Source organism: Tachyglossus aculeatus, chromosome 21 (assembly GCF_015852505.1).
Source record: "Tachyglossus aculeatus isolate mTacAcu1 chromosome 21, mTacAcu1.pri, whole genome shotgun sequence".
Taxonomy (NCBI): Eukaryota; Metazoa; Chordata; class Mammalia; order Monotremata; family Tachyglossidae; genus Tachyglossus; species Tachyglossus aculeatus.
This window is the reverse complement of record NC_052086.1, coordinates 13,376,079-13,402,485: the sequence shown is the minus strand read 5'-3', so window position 1 is coordinate 13,402,485 and position 26,407 is coordinate 13,376,079. Positions and strand designations below refer to the sequence as shown.

The window sequence follows — 26,407 nt, the reverse complement described above, 5'->3', positions numbered from 1 at the left end:
TAGGAAATTTGCATATGTCCCTGTCCCCCACAAAAAAGACAACCCCACATTAACCAAGTGAATCTCACGAAATAAGACAGGAAGTGTCGGGGGGGGCGGCGAGGAAGCGTCCCCCCCCCCGTGTAAACGTGCAACATACTCGTGCAAAATTTAGTCACAATCACGTCCCCTCTTTCCGTTTCTCCCTCCGTGATGACAGGGGTGGGTTTTCTGTTTCTTTTCCGACTAGAGGAGCCGAGACCCCCCACCCCGCCACCTCCCAGGGCTGTGAAGGAGGGGACCGCTGGAGAGACGGAGCGCTTGTTTTCTCCTGAAGGCATCCCCCGACTCGGTGCAGAAGGCGGCCCCTCTTCCCGACGTGTCCCGCGCCTCAGTGGGCCGCCAAGGCTCAGAGCCCGGGGAGCAGGGCTGAGAGACCAGAGAATCGGAGGAGGAGACGGGACGATGGGTCCCTTCGATCCCCCCGCAACCCCTCTTACTGCCTTGCCAAAGGAGGAGCGTGGGCTGGCGGAGACGGGTCGGGCGATCAGGCGGAGTAGGAGGCGGCGGCGGGGGGCAGCTCGCTGGTCAGGGTGTGCCAGTGCTCCAACGCCGTGTCCGGCCGCCGCAGACACTCTCCCCAGTGCTTCAACGCCTCGCCTTGGGAGCCGGGGCCTAGAGACACCCCGCCTGGGGAGAAGCGGGGGGGATTCAGGGCCCATTCGTTCATTCCGTCATACTTATTGAGCGCTTACTGTGTGCAGAGCACTGGACTATCATTCAATCAGCAATCGTATTTATTGAGCGCTTACTGTGTGCAGAGCACTGGACTAGGCTTGGGAAGTCCAAGTTGGCAACATATAGAAATGGTCCCTACCCAACAGTGGGCTCACAGTCTAGGCGCTTCTCCCCCTTGTTCGTTCCACGGTACGCGTTGAAGGCTTTCTATGTACCGAGCGGCGTCTTAATAACGATCATAGTGGTATTTGGTAAGCGCTTACTATGTGCAAAGCACTGTTCTAAGCTCTGGGGGGAGGATACAGTTCATTCAGTCGTATTTATTGAGCGCTTACTGTGTGCAGAGCACTGGACTACGCTTGGGAAGGACAAGTTGGCAACGTATAGAGACGGTCACTACCCAACAGCGGGCTCACAGGCTAGAAGGGGGAGACAGAGAACAAAACAAAACATATTAACAAAATAAAATAAATAGAATAAATATGTACAAATAAATAGAGTAATAAATACGTACAAACCTATATACATATATACAGGTGCTGTGGAGAGGGGAAGGAGGGGGCTATATGCAGTTGTGCATATAGCTTTAATTCTATTTGTTCTGATTTGTCCTTTTAGACTGTGAGCCCACTGTTGGGTAGGGACTGTCTCTATATGTTGCCAACTTGTACTTCCCAAGTGCTTAGTACAGTGCTCTGCACACAGTAAGCGTTCAATAAATACGATTGATTGATTGATGATTTTGACACCTGTCTCCATGTTTTGTTTTATTGTCTGTCTCCCCCTTCTAGTCTGTGAGCCCGTTGTTGGGTAGGGACCGTCACTTTATGTTGCCAACTTGGACTTCCCAAGCGCTTAGTACAATGCTCTGCACACAGTAAGCGCTCAATAAATATGATTGAATGAATGAATACAAGGTGATCAGGTTGTCCCTGGTGGGGCTCCCAGTCTTCATCCCCATTTTACAGATTCATTCATTCATTCAGTCGTATTTATTGAGCACTTACTGTGTGCAAATCAATCAATCAATCATTTATTGAGCGCTTACTATGTGCAGAGCACTGTACTAAGCGCTTGGGAAGTCCAAGTTGGCAACATGAGGGAACTGAGGCAAGGAGAAGTGAAGTGACTTGCCCAAAGTCACACGGCTGACACGTTTTCAGTGCTGGGGTTGGCAGAGGTTTATCGGGATGGACACAGTCACTGTCCTACGTGGGCCTCACATTCTAAGACGGCGGGAGAACGGTTACTTAATCCCAGTTTTAGAGATGAGGTAACCGAGGCCCAGAAAAGTTAAGTGACCTGCCCAAGATCACACAGCAAGCAGCGTGGCTCAGTGGAAAGATCCTGGGCTTGGGAGCCAGAGGTCATGGGTTCTAATCCTGGCTCTGCCACTTGTCAGCTGTGTGACTTTGGGCCTCAGTTACCTCATCTGTAAAATGGGGATTCATTCAATCGTATTTATTGAGCGCTTACTGTGTGCAGAGCACTGGACTAAGCGCTTGGGAAGTCCAAGTCGGCAACATATAGAGACGGTCCCTACCCAACAGCGGGCTCACAGTCAATCAATCAATCGTATTTATTGAGCGCTTACTGTGTGCAGAGCACCGGACTAAGCGCTTGGGAAGTCCAAGTTGGCAACATATAGAGACGGTCCCTACCCAACAGTGGGCTCACAGTCTAAAAGGGGGAGACAGAGAACAAAACCAAACATACTAACAAAATAAAATAAATAGATATGTACAAGTAAAATAAATAGAGTAATAAATCTGTACAAACATATATACATATATACAGGTGCTGTGGGGAAGGGAAGGAGGTAAGATGGGGGGATGGAGAGGGAGTCTAGAAGGGGGAGACAGAACAAAACAAAACGTTAACAAAATTAAATAGAATAAATATGTACAAATAAAATAAATAGAGTAATAGCCCCATGTGGGACAACCTGATCACCTTGTACCCCCCTCAGCGCTTAGAACAGTGCTTTGCACATAGTAAGTGCTTAATAAATGTCATAATAATAATAAAAATAATAAGCAAATGGCCAAGCTGGGATTAGGACGCAGGACCTCTGAGTCCCTTGCTGGTGTTCTTTCTACGAGGCCACGCTGCTTCCTCCTGGCTCCTGGAATTTATCTAGATTGTCCCCATGGCCTAGGAGACTCAAGCGCTGGGATCGATCAACGTGGCTCAGTGGAAAGAGCCCGGGCTTTGGAGTCAGAGGTCATGGGTTTGAATCCCGGCCCCGCCAATTGTCAGCTGGGTGACTTTGGGCAATACACTTTGCTTCTCTGGGCCTCAGTTCCCTCATCTGTAAAATGGGGATTAAGACTGGGAGCCCCACATGGGACAACCTGATTACCTTGTAACCTCCCCAGCACTTAGAACAGTGCTTTGCACATAGTAAGCCTTAATAAATGGTATTATTATTATTATTATTATTATTATCTCCCTTCCGGGCCCCTCACCGATGAAGTCGTTGGATTTGCCAATGTCGTAGTCCCAGACGGTTATCTCCAGGGTCTTGGTGGCCAGAGCTGGAAGCTCCATCTCATAGAAAAACTCCTGCGGGATGAAGAAGTATGGGACAGAGTTAGGAGAGGAGGGAAGTCTTACCTCCTTCTTTCATTAGTTCATTCATTCAATCGTATTTACTGAGCGCTTACTGTGTGCAGAGCACTGTACTAAGCGCTTGGGAAGTAAGTCTTCTTACCGCCTTAAGTCTTACCGCCTTAGCTCCTTCCCCTCCCCACAGCACCTGTATATGTGTTTGTACATATTTATTACTCTATTTATTTTACTTGTATATATTTACTAGTCTATTTTATTTTGTTAATATGTTTTGTTTTGTCGTCTGTCTCCCCCTTCTAGACTGTGAGCCCGCTGTTAGGTCGGGACCGTCTCTAGATGTTGCCAACTTGGACTTCCCAAGCGCTTAGTACGGTGCTCTGCACACAGTCAGCGCTCAATAAATACGATTGAATGAATGAATGAAAGTCGGGGATCGGGGGAGAGAGCGTGGCTCAATGGAAAGAGCCCGGGCTTTGGAGTCAGAAGTCTTGGGTTCAAATCCTGGCTCTGCCAATTGTCAGCTGTGTGACTTTGGGCAAGTCACTTCACTTCTCTGGGCCTCAGTTCCCTCATCTGTAAAATGGGGATTAAGACTCTGAGCCCGCCGCGGGACAACCTGATCTCCTTGTAACCTCCCCAGCGCTTAGAACAGTGCTTTGCACATAGTAAGCGCTTAATAAATGCCATTATTATTATTATTATTCATTGAGCGCTTACTGTGTGCAGAGCACTGGACTAAGGGCTTGGGAAGTACAAGTTCTCAACATATAGAGATGCTCCTTACCCAACAACTGGAGTGCTTTCTCCCCTCCTCCTCCTCCCCATCCCCCCCGCCTTACCTCCTTCCCCTCCCCACAGCACCTGTATATATGTTTGTACGGATTTATTACTTTATTTTATTTGTACATATTTATTCTATTTCTTTTATTGTTAATATGTTTTGTTCTCTGTCTCCCCCTTCTAGCCTGTGAGCCCGCCGTTGGGTAGGGACCGTCTCTAGATGTTGCCAACTTGGACTTCCCAAGCGCTTAGTCCAGTGCTCTGCACACAGTAAGCGCTCAATAAATACGATTGAATGAATGAGAGATCAAGCAATGCTATTTATCGAGTGCTTACTATGTCCAGAGCGCCTTTCTAAGCGCTTGGGAGGCAACCAACAGAATTAGACGCGTTCCCTGCCCGTAACAAGGTTACAGTCCAGAGATCCGACTAAAAGGAAGAAGTTTCCCTTCTTCCCGATCATTCATTCATTCATTCAATGGTATTTATTGAGCGCTTACTGTGTGCAGAGCACTGGACTAAGCGCTTGGGAAGTCCAAGTTGGCAACATCTGGAGACGGTCCCTACCCAACAGCGGGCTCACAGTCTAGAAGGGGGAGACGGACAACAAAACATCAGCGTGGCTCAGTGGAAAGAGCCCGGGCTATGGAGTCAGAGGTCATGGGTTCAAACCCCAGCTCCGCCAATTGTCAGCTGTGTGACTTTGGGCAAGTCACTTCACTTCTCTGGGCCTCAGTTCCCTCATCTGTCAAATGGGGATTAAGACTGTGAGCCCCCCGTGGGACAACCTGATCACCTTGTAACCTCCCCAGCGCTTAGAACAGTGCACGTAGTAAGTGCTTAATAAATGCCATCATCATCATCATCATCATCACTAACAAAATAAAACAGAATAAATATGGACAAGTAAAATAAATAAAGTAATAAATGCGTACAAATCAATCAATCAATCGTATTTATTGAGCGCTTACTGTGTGCAGAGCACTGGACTAAGCGCTTGGGAAGTACAAGTTGGCAACACATAGAAACAGTCCCTACCCAACAGCGAGCTCACAGTCTAGAAGGGGGAGACAGAGAACAAAACCAAACATACTAACAAAATAAAATAAATAGAATAGATATGGACAAGTAAGATAAATAAATAGAGTAATAAATATGTACAAACATATACATATATACAGGTGCTGTGAGGAAGGGAAGGAGGTAAGATGGGGGATGGATAGGCGGATGAGGGGGAGAGGAAGGAAATACGATTGAACAAACATTCATTCATTCAATCGTATTTATTGAGCGCTTACTGTGTGCAGGGCACTGGACTAAGCGCTTGGGAAGTACAAGTTGGCAACATCTAGAGACGGTCCCTACCCAACAGCGGGCTCACAGTCTAGAAGGGGGAGACAGGGAACCAAACAAAACATATTAACAGAATAAAATAAATAGAATAGTAAATATGTACATCATCTGACGCATTTCTGCACCGCCACCCCCCGACCCTCTCTCCTTCGCCCAGGAGGAACTCACCTCATTGAATTCAGGATTCAGGGTTTTCTTCTTCACCGCTGTTTTGTGCTTTGATTTTTTCTCCACATCAGGTCTCAGATACCTGTGGAGGAAGTTGTGAGTTGGGGGGAGAGGAGGAGGCGCCCCCGGTTCTGGAAAAGGGACAGAGTCTGGTGGTGTGTTGGGGGAGACGGGTGTGAGTGTGTCACAGGGAGAAGGGGGGGCAGAGGGATACGCCAAGCGCTTAGTACAGTGCTCTGCACACAGTAAGCGCCCAGTAAATACGATTGAATGAATATGTGCGTGTATGCGTGTGCGTTTAGAGTGTGAGCCCACTGTTGGGTAGGGACCGTCTCTATATGTTGCCAACTTGGACTTCCCAAGCGCTTAGTACAGTGCTCTGCACACAGTAAGTGCTCAATAAATATGATTGATTGATTTAGGCCACGGTTCTGGTCCTGGGGATGTGTCTGTACATATTTATTACTCTATTTATTTTACTTGTACATATCTATTCTATTAATTTTATTTTGTTAGCATGTTTGGTTTTGTTGTCTGTCTCCCCCTTTTAGACTGTGAGCCCTCTGTTGGGTAGGGACCGTCTCTATATGTTGCCAACTTGGACTTCCCAAGCGCTTAGTACAGTGCTCTGCACACAGTAAGTGCTCAATAAATACGATTGATTGATTGATTGATTGATTTAGGCCACGGTTCTGGTCCTGGGGGTGTGTTTGTACATATTTATCACTCTATTTATTTATTTTACTTGTCCATATCTATTCTATTTATTTTCTTTTGTTAGTATGTTTGGTTTTGTTCTCTGTCTCCCGCTTCTAGACTGTGAGCCCTCTGTTGGGTAGGGACTGTCTCTAGATGTTGCCAACTTGGACTTCCCAAGCGCTTAGTACAGTGCTCTGCACACAGTAAATGCTCAATAAATACAATTGATTGATTGATTGACTGATTGATTTAGGCCATGGTTCTGGTCCTGAGGGTGTGTTTGTACATATTTATTACTCTATTTATTTATTTTACATGTACATATCTATTCTATTTATTTTCTTTTGTTAGTATGTTTGGTTTTGTTCTCTGTCTCCCCCTTTTAGACTGTGAGCCCTCTGTTGGGTAGGGACCGTCTCTCTATGTTGCCAACTTGGACTTCCCAAGTGCTTAGTCCAGTGCTCTGCACACGGTAAGCGCTCAATAAATACGATTGATGATGATGATGATGATGGGGTCAGGGCTGAGGCCCAGGGGCCCGGAGTCAATTTTAGACTGTAAGCCCGCTGTTGGGCGGCTCAATGGAAAAGAGCCCCGGGCTTTGGAGTCAGAGGTCATGGGTTCAAATCCCGGCTCTGCCACTTGTCAGCTGGGTGACTTTGGGCAAGTCACTTCACTTCTCTGGGCCTCAGTTCCCTCATCTGGAAAATGGGGTTTAAGACTGTGAGCCCCATGTGGGACAATCTGATCACCTTGTAAGCTCCCCAGCGCTTAGAACAGTACTTTGCACATAGTGCTTAATAAATGCCATTATTATTATTATTATTATTATGACCGTCTCTATGTTGCCAACTTGTACTTCCCAAGCGCTTAGTCCAGTGCTCTGCACACAGTAAGCGCTCAATAAATACGATTCAATGAATGAATGAATCAGGAAGGCCGGGGAAGACCCACGGGCCGGGATTGAAGACATCAGGAGAAGCAGCGGGGCTCAGTGGCAAGAGCCTGGGCTTTGGAGTCCGAGGTCATGGGTTCAAATCCCGGCTCCACCACTTGTCAGCGGGGTGACTTTGGGCAAGTCACTTCAATCAATCAATCAATCGTATTTATTGAGCGCTTACTGTGTGCAGAGCACTGGACTAAGTGCTTGGGAAGTACAAGTTGGCAACAGATAGCGACAGTCCCTACCCAACAGTGGGGTCACAGTCTAAGAGGCTTCACTTCTCTGGGCCTCAGTGACCTCATCTGGAAAATGGGGATGAAGACGGTGAGGCCCCCCCGTGGGACAGCCTGATCACCTTGTAACTTCCCCAGCGCTTAGAGCAGTGCTTTGCACATAGTAAGCGCTTAATAAATGCCATCATTATTATTCCCCAGTGCTTAGAACAGTGCTTTGCACAGAGAGCTCACCTCCTCCAGGAGGCCTTCCCAGACTGAGCCCCTTCCTTCCTCTCCCCCTCGTCCCCCCTCCATCCCCCCATCTTACCTCCCTCCCTTCCCCACAGCACCTGTATAGATGTATATATGTTTGTACATATTTTTTTACTCTATTTATTCATTTATTTATTTGTACATATCTATTCTATTTATTTTATTTTGTTAGTATGTTTGGTCTCTGTCTCTCCCTTTTAGACTGTGAGCCCACTGTATATATGGTTGTACATATTTATTACTCTATTTATTTATTTATTTTACTTGTACATTTCTATCCTATCTATTTTATTTTGTTGGTATGTTTGGTTCTGTTCTCTGTCTCCCCCTTTTCGACTGTGAGCCCACTGTTGAGTAGGGACCGTCTCTACGTGTTGCCAATTTGTACTTCCCAAGCGCTTAGAACAGTGCTCTGCACACAGTAAGCGCTTAACAAATGCCATCATCATCATAGTAAGCGCTCAATAAATACGATTGATTGATTGATTGATTGTTGGGTAGGGACTGTCTCTATATGTTGCCAACTTGTACTTCCCAAGCGCTTAGTCCAGTGCTCTGCACATAGTAAGCGCTCAATAAATACGATTGATGGTGATGATGAGTAAGTGCTTAATAAATGGGATCGTTAATATGATCTGGTTCTAGGAGAAAAGCAAGGCCGGGGGTCCCCGGCCCCCTGGGTTCCTCACGTCTTGACGTAGGGGTCAGAGTAGCCGTTGACGTCCATGGCTGCCAGGTGGGCACAGCGCACGATGCCCACCAGCAACCCCCGCGGCTGCTGAGAGCTGTAGGTCAGGCTGAGCAGGATGCGGCCCCGCTCCTCCAGCAGGCCCTGGCCCTGCTCCGCTCGCTCCAGCTGCGGAAGACATAAAAACCGGCTAAGCAGTGGGGCTCGGTGGAAAAAGCGCGGGTTTTGGAGTCGGAGGTCATGAGTTCGAATCCCGACCCCGCCACTTAGCTGTGTGACTTTGGGCAAGTCAGTTCTCTGGGTAGGCCTCAAATCATCTGTCAAGTAGCCCACTGTTGGGTAGGGACTGTCTCTAGATGTTGCCAGCTTGTACTTCCCAAGCGCTTAGTACAGTGCTCTGCACACAGTAAGGGCTCAATAAATACGATTGATTGATTGATGAAGACTGTGAGCCCCCCATGGGACAACCTGATCACCCTGTAACCTCCCCAGCGCTTCGAACAGTGCTTTGCCCATAGTAAGAGCTTAATAAATGTCATTATTATTATTATTATTATTATTATTATTATTAAAGGGAAACCTCTTACCCCCCACCCTCCTCCTGGGACTAGGAGCTCAGCCCCGACTCCCACCCCATCCCCGATCTGCTCCCCTCTTCCCTCATCTCCCTTAGAGAAGCAGCGTGGCTCAGTGGAAAGAGCCCGGGCTTGGGAGTCAGAGGTCATGGGTTCAAATCCCAGCTCCGCCAACTGTCAGCTGTGTGACTTTGGGCAAGTCACTTCACTTCTCTGGGCCTCAGTTCCCTCATCTGTAGAATGGGGATGAAGGCTGTGAGCCCCACGTGGGACAACCTGATCACCCTGTATCCCCCCAGTGCTTAGAACAATGCTTTGCACATAGTAAGCGCTTTATGAATATCATTATTATTATTATTATTGTTATTCTCTGTGCCTCAGTTACCTCATCTGTAAAATGGGGATGAAGACTGTGAGTCCCCCGTGGGACAACCTGATCACCTTGTAACCTCCCCAGCGCTTAGAACAGTGCTTGGCACATAGTAAGTGCTTAATAAATGCCATCATCATTATTATTAAAGGGAAACCTCTTACCCCCCACCCTCTTCCCGGGACTAGGAGCTCAGCCCCGACACCCACCCCATCCCCAATCTGCTCCCCTCTTCCCTCATCTGCCTTAGAGAAGCAGCGTGGCTCAGTGGAAAGAGCCCGGGCTTTGGAGTCAGAGGTCATGGGTTCAAATCCCGGCTCCGCCACTTGTCAGCTGTGTGACTTTGGGCAAGTCACTTCACTTCTCTGGGCCTCAGTTCCCTCATCTGTAAAATGGGGATGAAGACTATGAGCCCCCCTTGGGACAACCTGATTACCTTGTATCTACCCCAGTGCTTAGAACAGTGTTTTGCACATAGTAAGCACTTAATAAATGCCATCATTATTATTATCTCAGCTCTATTCCCTGCAGCCCCCACCCCATCCCAGCTCTGCTTCCAACTCTCAGCGTGGCTCAGTGGAAAGAGCCCGGGCTTTGGAGTCAGAGGTCATGGGTTCAAATCCCAGCTCCGCCAACTGTCAGCTGTGTGACTTTGGGCAAGTCACTTAACTTCTCTGGGCCTCAGTTCCCTCATCTGTAGAATGGGGATTAAGACTGGGAGCTCCCCGTGGGATAACCTGATCACCTTGTAACCTCCCCAGGGCTTAGAACAGTGCTTTGCACATAGTAAGTGCTTAACAAATACCAACATTATTATTATTATTATTCTCTGAGCCTCAGTTACCTCATCTGTAAAATGGGGATTAAGACTGTGAGCCCCACGTGGGACAACTTGATCACCTTGTATCCCCCCCAGTGCTTAGAACAGTGCTTTGCACCTAGTAAGCGCTTAACAAATACCAACATTATTATTATTATTATTCTCTGAGCCTCAGTTACCTCATCTGTAAAATGGGGATTAATACTGTGAGCCCCACGTGGGACAACGTGATCACCTTGTATCCCCCCCAGCGCTTAGAACAGTACTGTGCACATAGTAAGCGCTTAACAAATACCAACATTATTATTATTATTCTCTGAGCCTCAGTTACCTCATCTGTAAAATGAAGATTAAGACTGTGAGCCCCACGTGGGACAACTTGATCACCTTGTATCCCCCTCAGCGCTTAGAACAGTGCTGTGCACATAGGAAGCGCTTAACAAATACCAACATTATTATTATTATTATTCTCCGAGCCTCAGTTACCTCATCTGTAAAATGGGGATTAAGACTGTGAGCCCCACGTCTTGATCACCTTGTATCCCCCCCATCACTTAGAACAGTGCTGTGCACATAGGAAGCGCTTAACAAATACCAACATTATTATTATTATTCTCTGAGCCTCAGTTATCTCATCTGTAAAATGAAGATTAAGACTGTGAGCCCCACATGGGACAACTTGATCATCTTGTATCCCCCTCAGCACTCAGAACAGTGCTCTGCACATAATAAGCACTTAAGCCATTATTATTATTATTATTATTATTATTATTATTATTATTATTATTATTATTAACTCTCCTCCCCCCGGCCCTCCCCAACCTCTTGACCGGAGGAGGGGGAATGTTGGGCATATCCCCTCACCTCTTTCAGGTAGCAGGAAATGCCTCGCAAGGCGGCTGACATGGACGAAGGGGAGGCCAGCTAAGGGAAAAGAGGGGAAGGGTGGAGGAAGACAAGGGGAAGAAGCAGAAATAAGGAGGAGTCATTTCCAGGGAATAACAGATTCTCCCACTCGGGCTCCTCCGATTCTCCCAACCCACCGGGATCTCTCTTCCTCCAGACCCACGCCCGGCCCCCTCGCTCTGGTTTCCTTCTGCTGGAAGTCCCGGAGTTGGGTAGGAAAGTCCATCTGTTCCCGAGCCTCAGGTGAGCTGGAGATGTGGATAGAGGGATGGTGTGTACCTCTCCATCCCCCCCATCTTACCTCCTTCCCTTCCCCACAGCACCTGTATATATGTATATATGTTTGTACAGATTTATTTTATTTTGTTAGTATCTTTGGTTTCGTTCTCTGTCTCCCCCTTTTAGACTGTGAGCCCAGTGTTGGGTAGGGACTGTCTCTATATGTTACCAATTTGTACTTCCCAAGCGCTTAGTACAGTGCTCTGCACACAGTAAGTGCTCAATAAATGCGATTGATGATGATGATTTATTACTCTATTTATTTTACTTGTACCTATCTACTCTATTTTATTTTGTTAGTATGTTTGGTTTTGTTCTCTGTCTCCCCCTTCTAGACTGTGAGCCCACTGTTGGGTAGGGACCGGCTCTAGATGTTGCCAGCTTGGACTTCCCAAGCGCTTAGTCCAGTGCTCTGCACACAGTAAGCGCTCCATAAATACGATTGATTGATGGATTGATTGTTGGGGGGAAGATGGGAGTTTTATTTTGTTGTCCATCTCCCCCTTCTAGACAGTGAGCCCATTGTTGGGTAGGGACCGCCTCTATATGTTGCTAACTTGTGCTTAGTACAGTGCTCTGCACACAGTAAGCGCTCAATAAATACGATTGAATGAATGAATGTAAATGGGCAGGGAGTGTTATTCCATGCTCCCTCACAGGCCCTGCTCAGGACTCCTCCCACCCAAAAAATCTGCTTTGAGCCCTTTTTCTCCACCCTTTCATTAATGCCTCACCTCAGTTCGTGAGAAAAGGAACAAACATTTCGTTTACTTCTCCACCTCCCCCTACCCTCAATCTCCGGCCCTTTCCCAGCCCCTGGGCCCAAGAAAGGAGGCCGGTGGGGAATTTTGAAGCTTTTTCCGCCTTTATTTTCCAGGCCTTGGGCCTGGAATCCCCCTCCGCCTTACCCCCTTCCCCTCCCCACATCACCTGTATGTATGTTTGTACGTATTTATTACTCTATTTTACTTGTACATATTTATTCTATTTATTTTATTTGGTTAATATGTTTTGTTGTGTGTCTCCCCCTTCTAGACCGTGAGCCCGCTGTCGGGTAGGGACCGTCTCTATGTGTTGCCCAATTGGGCTTCCCAAGCGCTTCGTCCAGTGCCCCGCACACAGTCAGCGCTCAATAAATACGATTGAACGAACGAGGAAGCCACACTGACCGGGGCCTGCCGCTCCAGGCAAATGTTGAAATGCTTCTTCTGCGCGGGTTTGAGGCGCCTCAGGGGGACACGGGTCTCCCCAATAAACTCGTTGTGGCTCAGCTTATCCTCGTCACACACCGCGATCCTGAGAGGGGATTGAAGTAGGGGGTTTCTCAGGAAGGCAGCCTCCAGCTGTCCACGCGTCCTACCCGCCGGTCCTCAGTTTCCCCTCCGGACCTCCCGGAGGCCGGGGCCCTGTCGTCCTCAGCTTAGAGAGCTGAGAAAAGGGTTTATTGGGCCGGAGGATCTGTGGGGCGTCGGAGGGGCTCGGGTGCATTGTGGGAAGATCTTGTAACACTTCCCCCGTATCACCCCCATTTCCCCAGCCCCCGTCTTAGTAATAATAATAATAATAATAATAATAATAATAATAATAATAGTGTTTGTTAAGCGCTTACTATGTGCCAAGCACTGTTCTAAGCGCTGGGGAGGTTACAAGGTGATCAGGTGGTCCCCCGGGGGGCTCACAGTCTTCATCCTCACTTTACAGATGAGGGAACTGAGGCCCAGAGAAGTGAAGCCCCCCTCTCATCCCCCCGTCTTACCTCCTTCCCCTCCCCACAGCACATGTATATATGTACGAATTTATTACTCTATTTGTGCATATTTATTCTATTTATTTTATTTTGTTAATAGGTTTGGTTTTGTTCTCTGTGTCCCCTTTCTAATAATAATAATAATAATAATCGGCATTTGTTAAGCGCTTACTATGTGCAAAGCACTGTTCTAAGCGCTGGGGAGGGTACAGGGTGATCAGGTTGTCCCACGTGGGGCTCACAGTCTTAATCCCCATTTTACAGATGAGGTAACTGAGGCCCAGAGAAGTTAAGTGACTTGCCCAAGATCACACAGCTGACAGGTGGCGGAGTCGGGATTCGAACCCTTGACCTCTGACTCCAAAGCCCGGGCTCTTTCCACTGAGCCACGCTGCTTCTCTAATGCTGCTTCTAGACTGCGAGCCCACTGTTGGGTAGGGACCGTCTCTAGATGTTGCCAACTCGTACTTCCCAAGCGCTTAGTACAGTGCTCTGCACACAGTAAGCACTCAATAAATACGATTGAATGAATGAATGAATGAAGTGACTTGCCCGAAGTCACCCAGCTGACACTTGGCAAAGTCGGGATTTGAACCCGTGACCTCGGACTCCCAAGCCCGGCCTCTTTCCACTGAGTCACACTGCTTCTCAGTACAGTGCTCTGTACACAGTAAGCACTCAATAGATACCACTGACTGGTCGAAACAAGAGAAATAATTAGCTGAGGGTTGTCGACTGAGGAGAAGCGTACATAATGAGGCAAAACTATCCCCCTTAGACCATTCTAGACTGTGAACCCGCTGTTGGGTAGGGACCGTCTCTATATGTTGCCAACTTGGACTTCCCAAGCGCTTAGTACAGTGCTCTGCACACAGTAAGCGCTCAATAAATACGATTGAATGAATGAATATGCTCGTTGTGGGCAGGGAATGTGTCTGTTATATTGTTATATTGTACTCTCCCAAGCGCTTAGTACAGTGCTCTGCACAGAGTAAACCCTCAGTAAATATGGTTAACTGACTGACTGACCTAAGGAGTCAGTAGTAGTATACACCGACATGAAAGCACGGGCTTGGGAGTCGGAGGTTGTGGGTTCAAATCCTGGCTCTGCCACTTAGCTGGGTGACTTTGGGCAAGTCACTTCACTTCTCTGGGCCTCATCTGTAAAATGGGGACTGAGACTGTGAGCCCCACGTGGGACAATCTGATAAGTTCGTACCTACCCCAGCACTTAGAACAGTGCTTGGCACATAGTAAGCGCTTAACAGACACCATCATTATTATTATTATTATTGTTATTATTACAGATCAATTGCTGATCATGAATTACCTTTATGCAAAGGCAATCTTTGAAGGCTACTATTACTCAAGGACTGTCACTGCCCTAACACTTTTATGTGGCTTAAGGTATTAGAGAAGCAGCGTGGCTCAGTGGAAAGAGCCCGGGGCTTTGGAGTCAGAGGTCATGGGTTCAAATCCCGGCTCCGCCAATTGTCAGCCGTGTGACTTTGTGCAAGTCACTTCACTTCTCTGGGCCTCAGTTATCTCATCTGGAAAATGGGGGTGAAGACTGTGAGCCCCCCGTGGGACAACCTGATCACCTTGTAATCTCCCTAGCGCTTAGAACAGTGCTTTGCACATAGTAAGTGCTGAACAAACACTATTATTATTATTATTATTACAGATCAATTGCTGATCATGAATTACCTTTATGCAAAGGCAATCAATGAAGGCTACTGTTACTCAAGGACTGTTACTGCCCTAACACTTTTATGTGGTTTAAGATATTACAGGGAGGGCATTCAATCAATCATCTTTGTTGCACACTTACCACGTGCAAAGCACTGTACTAAACACTTACGCCCAACATGTTACTGGAGGAACCGAGAAGCAGCATAGCCTAGTGAATAGAGCATGGACCCGGTAATCCCAACGACCTGGGTTCTAATCCCCGGCTCTGCCCGTCATCTGCTGTGTGATCTTGGGCAACTCACTCAACATCTCTGTGCTTCAGTTACCTCATCTATACAATGGGGCGGGCTCACAGTTTTTAATCCCCACTTTACAGATGAGGGAACTGAGGCACAGAGAAGCGGGCCATGGACAGTGTCCAACTTGATTCAATTATATCTACCCCAGCACTTAGGTCAGTACATAGTAAGCACTTAACAAATACCATTTTTTTTTTTAGGAAAAAGAGCTAAGCTATTTTAGAAAAAGAGCTATTTTTTTTTAGAAAAAGAGCAATTTTTTTTTAGAAAAAGAGCTATTTGGAAGTTGACCTGGTGGAATCTTGAAGGCTGTGAAGGGCTGCCACCCATCCCGTCCAGCCTATGAAGCTAGGCCTGCCTGTAGGCTCTAGCTCTCTTCCTCCCTTCAAAGCCCTACTGAAAGCCCACCTCCTCCAAGAGGCCTTCCCGGACTGAGCCCCCTTTTTCCTCTCCCATCCCCCCCGCCCTACCTCCTTCCCCTCCCCACGGCACCTGTATATATGTTTGTACAGATTTATCACTATTTTACTTGTACGTATTTACTATTTATTTTGCTAATGATGTGCATCTAGCTTTAATTCTATTTGTTCTGACGACTTGACACCTGTCCACATGTTTGGTTTTGTTGTCTGTCTCCCCCTTCTAGCCTGTGAGCCCGTTGTTGGGTAGGGACCGTCTCTATATGTACTTCCCAAGCGCTTAGTCCAGTGCTCTGCACACAGTAAGCGCTCAATAAATACGATTGACTGACTGAATGAATGAATGTAGGCCCTGGACTGGGATGGATTTGGGCTGAAGCAGCAGGGGAAGGGCGCGCTTGAAACGCGCGGGTTCTGAGTTCCAGATTTCTACAGCTGGAGAGGACTGGGAGTTCGGATGCGGATCGCTACGTCCTAAGCCAGCCAGAAGATTTGGAGCCCACTGTTGGGTAGGGACTGTCTCCATGTGTTGCCAACTTGTACTTCCCAAGCGCTTAGTACAGTGCTCTGCACACAGTAAGCGCTCAATAAATACGATTGATGATGATGATGATGATTTGGATTCCTTTCTGGATCAACCAGGGAGCCAGCGTTGGCCAAGTTGGCCTGGCCGCTTTCTCCTCCCACCTCTTCTCTCTCACTCCCATCCCAGGACAGGGTGGGGGAAGAATGGATTAGTGAAGCAGCGTGGCTCAGTGGAAAGAGCCCGGGCTTTGGAGTCAGAGGTCACGGGTTCAAATCCCGGCTCCGCCAATGGTCAGCTGTGTGACTTTGGGCAAGTCACTTCACTTCTCTGGGCCTCAGTTCCCTCATCTGTCAAATGGGGATGAAGACTGTGAGCTCCCGTGGGGCAATCTGATCACCTTGTAACCTGCCCGGTGCTTAGAACAGTGCTTTGCACATAGTAAGCGCTTAATAAATGCCATTATTATTCTTCTTATTATTATTAATTGAAGGGAAAATTTCCAGGGAGGCGTTAAGCGGTAGGGACTGTCTCTATATGTTGCCAATTTGTACTTCCCAAGCGCTTAGTACAGTGCTCTGCACATAGTAAGCGCTCAATAAATACAATTGATGATGATGATGATGACGGTCCCACCAGGAGGCAACAAGGATGGAAGAGTGGGGAACCCCAGAGGACCATTATGGGGCTGGTCGGAGCGTGTGAATTTCCCAAGGAAGCTCAAAGACTTCTAGACTGAACTGGATTCTAATCCCGACTCTGCCACTCGTCTCCTGTGTGACCTCGGGCAAGTAACTTCTCTGTGCCTCAGTTTCCTCAACTGAAAAAGGGGGATTCAACACCTACTCTCTCTTCTCCTTAGACTGCAAGCCCTAAGTGGGAGAGGGACTGTGTCCGACCTGATTTGCATTGTATTTACCACCAGGGCTTAGCACAGTGCTTGGCCTGGAGAAGCAGCGTGGCTCAGTGGAAAGAGCCCGGGCTTTGGAGTCAGAGGTCATGGGTTCAAGTCCCGGCTCCGCCAACTGTCAGCTGTGTGACTTTGGGCAAGCCACTTCACTTCTCTGGGCCTCTGTTACCTCATCTGTCAAATGGGGATTAAAACTGTGAGCCCCCCGTGGGACAACCCGATCACCTTGTAACCTTCCCAGAGCTTAGAACAGTGCTTGGCATATAGTAAGCGCTTAACAAATACCATTATTATTATTATCATCTGGAGCCAAACAAACTGGACATGACCACTTGAGGAGTGGTCCAGAGGGCCAGAGGCTAAGCCCCCCAATTTTTCCATCATTATAGACAACAGCACTATCCTTCCTGTCTGACAAGCACATAACCTTGGCATTATCCTCGACTCATCTCTCTCATTCAACCCACATATTCAGTCCATCTCCAAATCCCATCGGTACTACCTTCATAACGCCTCTTGAATCAATCCCTTTCATTCATTCATTCATTCAATCATATTTATTGAGCGCTTATTGTGTGCAGAGCACTGTACTGAGCGCTTGGGAAGTCCAAGTTGGCAACATCTAGAGACGGTCCCTACCCAACAACGGGCTCACCGTCTGGAAGACTTTTTTTCTTTCTTTCCATCCAAACCGCCCTGACACTGTTCCAAGCACTTATCATATCCCGCCTTGACTCTGGCTGACCTCCCCGCCTCCTGCCTCTCCCCTCTCCAAGTCTGTACTTCGCTCTGCTGCCCAGATTATTTTTGTAAAACAAAGTTCAGTCCGCATCTGACTGCATGTGTAGAGAAGCAGCGTGGCTCAGTGGAAAGAGCCCGGGCTTAGGAGTCAGAGGTCATGGGTTCGAATCCTGGCTCTGCCAATTGTCAGCTGGGTGACTCTGGGAAGTCACTTCACTTCTCTGGGCCTCAGTTACCTCATCTGTCAAAATGGGGATTAAGACCGTGAGCCCCATGTGGGACAGGGCTGATTAACTTGTGTCTACCCCAGCGTTTAGAACAGTGCTTGGTACATAAGTGCTTAGCAAGTACCAGAATAATAATAATTATTTTTATTATTGTTCTAAGCTCCCTGTGGGCAGGGATCATGTCTACCGATTCCGTTGTACTGTACTTTCCCAAGCGCTTATTACAGTGCTCTGCACACAGTAAGCACATAATAAATACCACAGACTGATTGATGATTTGACTCGGGGCGTCTCAGTTGAGGCCGCCCTGGAACTTTAGGCTCTGAGCTTTCTACGGTAATAATAATAATAATGGCATTTATGAAGCGCTTACTATGTGCTGAGCACTGTTCTAAGCACTGGGATAGATACAAGGTGATCAGGTTGTGCCACGTGGGGCTCACAGTCTTCATCCTCATTTTACAGATGGGGTAACTGAGGCCCAGGGAAGTGACGTGACTTGCCCAAAGTCACACAGCAGACAAGTGGCGGAGCCGGGATTTGAACCCACGACCTCTGACTCCAAAGTCCGTGTTCTTTCCACTGAGCCACGCTGCTTCTCATAGCAGCAAGGGTTCTCACAGTAGCAAGGGTTGTTTGAGAGGAGCTTAGAGAGGGGGCTGTTCCAGGGAGAAAACCTTTTAAGAAGGTTGGGAGAGGGGGCCCTGAGAGTGACAGGAGTTATCTGTCACCCAGGGGTGGGCCCACGGGGAGTGATGGATGGGATGGCTCCAGCGGGATCCTGGAAGAAATTCCAGGGCCCCGTAGACCCAACACGTCCGATTGGTGACCGCTTTGTCCTCCCACCCCGCAGTATGGGGGTGGCTACCAGTCAACCTACGCATCAAGCAAAATCTCCTCACCCTGGGCTTCAAGGCTGTCCATCCATCCATCCCCTGGCCCCCTCCTCCCTCACCTCCCTTCTGTCCTTCTCCAGCCCAGCCCGCACCCTCCGCTCCTCTGCCGCCGCTCACCTCCTCACTGGGCCTTATTCTCACCTGTCCCGCTGTGGACCCCTGGCCTGGAATGTCCTCCCTCCACACATCCGCCAAACTGTCTCTCTTCCTCCCTTCAAAGCCCTACTGAGAGCTCACCTCCTCCAGGAGGCCTTCCCACACTCAGCCCCCTTTTTCCTCTCCTCCTCCCCATCCCCCTGCCCTACCTCCTTCCCCTCCCCACAGCACGTTGTATATATATCTGTACAGATTTATTACGGTCATCCCGGGGTCATCAGGCTGAGAGCTCACCTCCTCCAGGAGGCCTTCCCACACTGAGCCCCCTTTTTCCTCTCCTCCTCCCCATCCCCCCGGCCCTACCTCCTTCCCCTCCCCACAGCACCTGCATATATGTTTGGACAGATTTATTACTCTATTTTACCTGTCCAGATTTACTATTCTATTTATTTTGTTAATGGTATGCATCTAGCTTTACTTCTATTTATTCTGATGACTTGACACCTGTCCACATGTTTTGTTTTGTCATCTGTCTCCCCCTTCTAGACTGTGAGTCCGTTGTTAGGTAGGGACCGTCTCTATATGCTGCCAACTTGGACTTCCCAAGCGCTTAGTCCAGTGCTCTGCACACAGTAAGCGCTCAATAAATACGATTGAATGAATTTGTGTTTGGTAAGGAGTGGGGCCACTTCCTCACACCAGGCTGGGATCAGATGCGGTTGGAGACGGTCTCTGGACCCCAAAGAGGACAGCTCCCTCAGGGAGCAGGGACCCAAGGACATACCCTCCCGCCACACATCCACCAAACTATCTCTCTTCCTCCCTTCAAAGCCCTACTGAGAGCTCACCTCCTCCAGGAGGCCTTCCCAGACTGAGCCCCCTTATTCCTCTCCCCCTCCCCATCCCCCCCACCCTACCTCCTTCCCCTCCCCACAGCACCTGTATATGTTTGTCCAGATTTATTACTCTATTTATTTTACTTGTACATATTTACTATTCTATTTATTTTGTTAATGATGCGCATTAGGTGGAGAAGCAGCGTGGCTCAGTGGAAAGAGCCCGGGCTTTGGAGTCAGAGGTCATGGGTTCAAATCCCGGCCCCGCCAACTGTCAGCTGTGTGACTTTGGGCAATTCACCTAACTTCTCTGTGCCTCAGTTACCTCATCTGAAAAATAGGGATTAAAAACTGTGAGCCCCCCGAGGGACAACCTGATCACCTTGTAGCCTCCCCAGTGCTTAGAACAGGGCTTTGCACATAGTAAGCGCTTAACAAATACCATCATTATTATTATTATTGTTATCATGTGTATATAGCTTTAATTCTATTCGTTCTGACGACTTTGACACCCGTCTCCATGTTTTGTTTTGTTCTCTGTCTCCCCCTTCTAGACCGTGAGCCCGTTGTGGGGTAGGGACCGTCTCTCTATGTTGCCGACTTGGACTTCCCAAGCGCTTAGTCCAGAGCTCTGCACACAGTCAGCGCTCAATACATTCAATCATATTTATTGAGCGCTTACTGTGTGCAGAGCACTGTACTAAGCACTTGGGAAGTAAATGTTGCCAACTTGTACTTCCCAAGCGCTTAGTACAGTGCTCTGCACACAGTAAGCGCTCAATAAATACAATTGAATGAATGAATGAATACATACGATTGAATGCACTTTTTTTCTGAGTATCACAGGGATACCGTCTCTCCCTCCACCGTGGAAAAAATGAAAGTTCCCATTGCAATTACAGCAGAGGGGAAGATGGAGACAGGGAAAGATGAGACGCAGGGGACCTCAGCCTCTCTGAGAACTGCCAACTTGTACTTCCCAAGCGCTTAGTACAGTGCCCTGCACACAGTAAGTGCTCTATAAATACGATTGATTGATTGATTGACTGAAGGGTGAGCCTGTGTATTTCTTGGCCCTCCTTTAGCTCCAGCCTCATCCCACCCCATCCCTCCTGCATCGGAATCTGTAAAATTGAAGTTGTCGGAAGTCTCTGACTGGTCCAAGAGAGTCCCAGATAGGGATTGGTTGGGATGCCTGGTGCATGGGGGCTTGGAGAGGGAGAAAGGGGGGTTGTGAGTTATGAGCATCTCCCTCCCACCTGCTGCGGTCCGGCCTCCCAGAAGAGCGGGAGCAGGACTGCAGTGGACGGGGCCGGCCTTCTAGTCATCCCAAGAATCCGCGTCCGTCCCTGTCCCTGCCGTGCCCACATGGAAACCCAGGTCTCCGCACTCGGGCGATCCCGGCCCAGGGGAATCTAGCCCAGGGTGACCACCCTTCTTCCCGTGCAAAACCTCGCCTTAGCCAAGGCAGGCCATCTTCCGTCAGAGCTGAGGTGGGAGAGGGCTGAGGAGGGAAGGCCAAAGCCTTGGGGGAGCAGAGGGAGGAGGGTGAGGAGGAAGGGAGAGCTGAAGGCTCCCTGGGGGTGGGGGAGACGCCCCTCACCTGAGCACCTTGCGGGTAATATCCTCATCCGTGATGCCCCGATACATCAGGTCCTCATTCCACACGGGGTTCAGCGTGTTCCTCTGCGTCTTGGTCTTCAGCTTGTTCGCCTGGGGGGTCGGAGGTTGGGGTGGGATCCAGGATCCCCCATGCTTAGAACAGTGCTTTGCTCATAGTAAGCGCTTAATAAATGCCATTATTATTATTATTATTATTAAGCAAGTCACCGGGGACCCGTCACCACCGACCCGCCGATGCACAGGAGGGGAGGAAAAGTAAGAGGGAACTACGTGGGAGTGGGAGCCGCCGAGGGAGATGGGGACGGGCAGGGGGAGGCCCACACTGCTGGGTGGGGAGGGGGATAGGGTTGGGGGCGTCACCGGTCCTCGGTAGATGATGGGGGGCAAAGTTGAGGGGATGAGAAGCAGAGGCAGGGCAGAAGGGTTACCTTGCAAGCCCCTGGTAGGAGATGCAGTTTGACATAGGGGTCAGCTAGGCCGTTGAAGTCCATGGGTTTGAGACCCTGGTTAGAGGGAAAGGGGGGAAGGAAGAAAACATTAGTCCTTTCCTCCCTAAGCCCCCCCAAACAAGCTGCAGAGCCCTCAGAGACACCTCACCCCTCCCTTCACCCCCATTCCCAACCCCATCGGAAAGTCCTGCTTGGGGAAGGAAGAGTTGGGGAGAGGGAAACGTCGAGGTGGAGGCCGTGAGAGGAGAAGACGGAGGGGGAGAGGGGCGGAGGGCATAGACGAGGGATGGACGGGAGTCCGGAATTGGGATGCAGTGGGGAAGGAAAAGGCAGCGAGCGACGGCACCTGGAGAAAGGCTGACAGAGGGGAACGGAGACCGAGAGGCCAATGGAGGGAGACAAGACAGGCAGAGGCGAGAACAGAAGATGGGAAGAGTCGGAGGCGAAGGGGAGTGGTGACGTGACCTAATAATAATAATGGTGGTATTTGTTAAGCGCTTACTACATGCAAAGCACTGTTCTAAGTTCTGGGGCGATACAGGGTGATCAGGCAGTCCCACATGGGGCTCCCAGTCTTCATCCCCATTTTCCAGATGAGGGAACTGAGGCCCAGAGAAGTGAGGTGACTTTTTTTTTTGATGGCATATATTAAGCGCTTACTATGAGCAAAGCACTGTTCTAAGCGCTGGGGAGGTTACAAGGTGATCAGGTGGTCCCACAGGGGGCTCACAGTCTTCATCCTCATTTCCCAGATGAGGGAACTGAGGCCCAGAGAAGTGAAGTGACTTGCCCAAGGTCACACAGCAGACACATGGCGGAGCTGGGATTAGAACTCATGACCTTTGACTCCCAACCCCTGATCTTTCCACTGAGCCACGCTGCTTCTCACGCTGGAAAAACCCCGAGCTTGGGAGTCAGGACAACCCGCTTCTAGTCCCAGCTCCACCCCTGGCCTGCTGTGTGACCGTGGGCAAATCACTTAACCTCTCTGGACCTCAATTTCCTCATCCGTAAATGGTGAGCAGATAGATTGGGAGCCCGCCGTTGGGTAGGGACCGTCTCTCTATGTTGCCGACTTGGACTTCCCAAGCGCTTAGTCCAGTGCTCTGCACACAGTAAGCGCTCAATAAATACGATTGAATGAATGGATTGTGAGCCCCGAATGGGACAGGGCCTGCAGCCAATCTGAAAAACCTTCCTTCGACCCCAACACACATAGTAAGCACACGGGAAGCAGTGTGGCTCAGTGGAAAGAGCCCGGGCTTGGGAGTCAGAGGTCATGGGTTCTAATCCCGGCCCCGCCACTTGTCGGCTGTGTGACTTGGGGGAAGTCACTTCACTTAGAGAAGCAACGTGGCTCAGTGGAAAGAGCCCGGGCTTTGGAGTCAGAGGTCATGGGTTCTAATCCCGGCCCCACCACTTGTCGGCTGTGTGACTTTGGGCAAGTCACTTACCTTCTCTGTGCCTCAGTTACCTCATCTGGAAAATGAGGATTAAGTCTGTGAACCCCACGTGGGATAACATGATTACCTTGCATCTACCCCAGCACTTAGAACAGTGCTTTGCACATAGTAAGCACTTACTAAATGCCATCATTATTATTATTATTCTCTGTGCCTCAGTTACCTCATCTGTAAAATGGGGATTAAGATTGTGAGCCCCACGTGGGACAACTGGATCCCCTTGTATCCCCCCAGCGCTTAGAACAGTAAGCGCTTAACAAATACCACCATATTATTATTATACTAAGCACTTGGTAAGTGCCATCAACTTGTACTTCCCAAGCACTTAGTACAGTGCTCTGCATACAGTAGGCGCTCAATAAATACGATTGAATGAATGAATTATGATGATGGCGACAAAAAGGGGGAAGAGCAGGCCTCAGGCTCCTGTAGGCTGAGAGCTGTGGGCTCGGATACTGGTTCTCTCCCAGGCCAACCGGTGGGATGATCCCACTTGCCAAGTGCAGAGGTGTCTAAGGGTCAGGTCTCCGCAGGGCCGGGGGGGGAGAGAGCGGCGGAGTCACGGAGGAGCCAGGGAATGGAAGGAAAGAGCAGAGCCGTGGAACAGCCAAGGGAGGCACGGATCGAAGGGAGACAATCGGAGCTTCTGACCTTGGCCCTGAGGATGCTGCAGTGCAGAGTGCAGGAGGCCTGATCGTACAGCAGGTCAAACTCCAGGGTCCCCAGGGTAGCTGTGGAGATGGAAAGATGGGAGGGCCGACTCCGCGTGAGTCTGCGTCTCCCGCCGCGCGTGGGTGTGAGCGTGTCTCGGCACCAATATTTAATATTGAAAATGGACAGGCAGCCCACTTGGATGACTGCATCTGGAACCCGTTTCCCCGGCCCCCAGCCTCTCCCACCTCATCCCCCCGGAGCCCCCGGATGGGAGCCCAGAGGCCCCACCGCCTCCCCTCGAGTTTCCAAGGGTGGAGCTGAGGCCTCTGGCCCCCCAGACTCACTGGTGTCATCCGAGTCGTAGCTGTCCACTTCGGCCCCCTCCTCCGGAGCCCCCGCTCCCCGAAGTCCTCCCGCAGGGACCAGGGCCAGGGACGCGAGCCCCGCCGTGGCCCCCGCTCCTGGGGAGAGCTGGGCCGGAGGGTCGCCCCCGCCCGCCTCGGGGCCCGGCCGGGGGAAATAGTCCGAAATCTGGCGGATAGGCCGGATGGGTCCCGGACAGACGTTGATGGCCATGTGCTCCTGAATGTTGATGGTCATCCGGTCACCCCTCCGGCCCCTCATCCACACAGACACACAAAGACACACGTACGCAAACACACGCACACACGCCCGCGCTGCGGGACAGAGGAAGAGGATGGTGAGGATGGTGAATTTGGGTTCAGCCCCCTCTAGCCCACCAGCCCTCCCCTCTCCCCCTTCCAAGCCCACCCAAAAGAGCCCGGGCTTGGGAGTCAGAGGTCGTGGGTTCTAATCCCACATCAGCCACTTGTCAGCTGTGTGACTTTGGGCAATCACTTCACTTCTCTGGGCCTCAGTTCCCTCATCTGGAAAATGAGCCCCATGTGGGTCAACCTGATTACCTTGCTCAGAACAGCACTTGGCACTTAATAAATGCCATCATTATTATTATCTTAGGCCCAGCAACACATCCTATACGTTGCCAACTTGTACTTCCCAAGCGCTTAGTACAGTGCTCTGCACACAGTAAGCACTCAATAAATACGATTGATGATGATCCTAAGGATCACTGGCCTCAGGCGGGAGTGAGGCCTCGGACTCTAAGGGAAGAGGGTTCCCCCCCACCCCACATCCCCAACTCAGACACCCCCCGGGAAAGGCCAAGAGCAGACTGGAGTAGGGATGAGGGGATGAGAGAAAAGAGACAGAGGCAGGGGAGAGAGCTTTCGGCCACCTGAGAGAGTCAAAAGGGAAGGGGAGAGGAAGCAGGAGGGGTGGCATTTCTTCCTTCCTAAGGAGAGAGGGCAGCAAGAGGAAGCTTCCCTCCCCAGTGGCTCTTGCATCCTCGGGAAAGGGGGAAGAAAGGGGGGCATGGGGAGGGAGGGGGGAGCTTGAGGGAGGAAAAGTCCCTAAGGCGGGACCAGGATGCAAGGAATGGGATGTCCGGTGCTCCATTGCTTCCCATCCTCTGAGGGCTGAGAAAAGGGAGTGGGGATTGGGGTGGGTTGGAGCTGAGGCACTGAAGATGAGGAAATCGTTTAGGTCTTAATTTTTCTCAATGATGTGTCTCAGAAGGAAACTAGAAGGGAAAGGAAGCACGTGCTGAGGGCGGGGAGGGGGTCTGAGGTCTAAGCCTCCTCCCCGCTGCTGAGCCCTTGGGAGGAGGGTCCTGGTGTGGTCCCCCTCCTCTGCCTCCCAAGCTAGTCATCCCCCGGGGCCTTTGGGAGACTTCGAGTTGGGAGCCGGGGGACAGAACTGCCTGCCCACCCCTGCTCCAGGGGTCTGGGGCTCATTTCCCCCTGGGCTCTGCTCGTTGACCCTCCCTTGGCTCTCAACCTCAGACTCAGGCTGCCCCTTTGGACTCCCTCCGCCTTTTCTCAAGCTCCATTTGCCTCCCTGACTTCTGTCCACCCACCCCCTCCCAACCCACCGACTCTATGTATTGCCCTGCCGGCCTCCCCAACGCCAACCTTTCTTCCCATTCACTTGTCGGCCCACCCAGGGTCGGCCCATCCCCTGCCTGGCCCCATTTAGCCACCGCGGACTCCGGTCAGCCCCCAGCCCAGGCCCCAGCATGAGCTCTGCAAGGAAGTCCTTTCTCTCCTTGGGTCTCTGCCTCACTCCCAATCGCAGGGAGATTGCAGTAAACGGGAGATAAACACGGATGCAGCCCCACGCATCAGCCCTCAGCCCCCAGCCAGCCCCTGGCCCCCCACCCACCCAAGCCCCCCGACTCTGGTCCCTTCCACCTGTCTCTCTGGGTCCAACAGGTGCACAGGAACCCGGGGAATGCCCAAAGGGGAGGCGGAGAGATGTGGCGGGAGAGGCGGCAGAGAAGGCAGTGGCAGCGGCGACGAGAGGAGATTCCAGAGGTGGAGATAGATAGAGGAAGGGAGTCCGGCTGTGCGTGCGTGTGTGTGTGTGTGTGTGTGTGTGAGAGAGAGAGAGAGAGAG

The 26,407-nt window shown here is 50.1% G+C and overlaps 1 protein-coding gene across 1 annotated transcript; it reads right to left on the bottom strand.

The window, feature by feature from the left end:
- Positions 1-33: 33 nt before the first annotated feature.
- On the bottom strand, positions 34-26,349 carry DOC2A (double C2 domain alpha). The gene is made up of 11 exons (XM_038763515.1): positions 26,203-26,349; positions 24,277-24,609; positions 23,930-24,009; positions 21,795-21,869; positions 21,347-21,456; positions 12,527-12,653; positions 11,037-11,096; positions 8,409-8,575; positions 5,590-5,671; positions 3,186-3,282; positions 34-669 (listed from the first exon to the last, which is right to left on the bottom strand). Exons 2-11 carry the CDS (start codon positions 24,554-24,556, stop codon positions 527-529), a joined length of 1,221 nt encoding a protein of 406 aa, XP_038619443.1. The 5' UTR covers positions 24,557-24,609; positions 26,203-26,349; the 3' UTR covers positions 34-526.
- Positions 26,350-26,407: the final 58 nt, after the last annotated feature.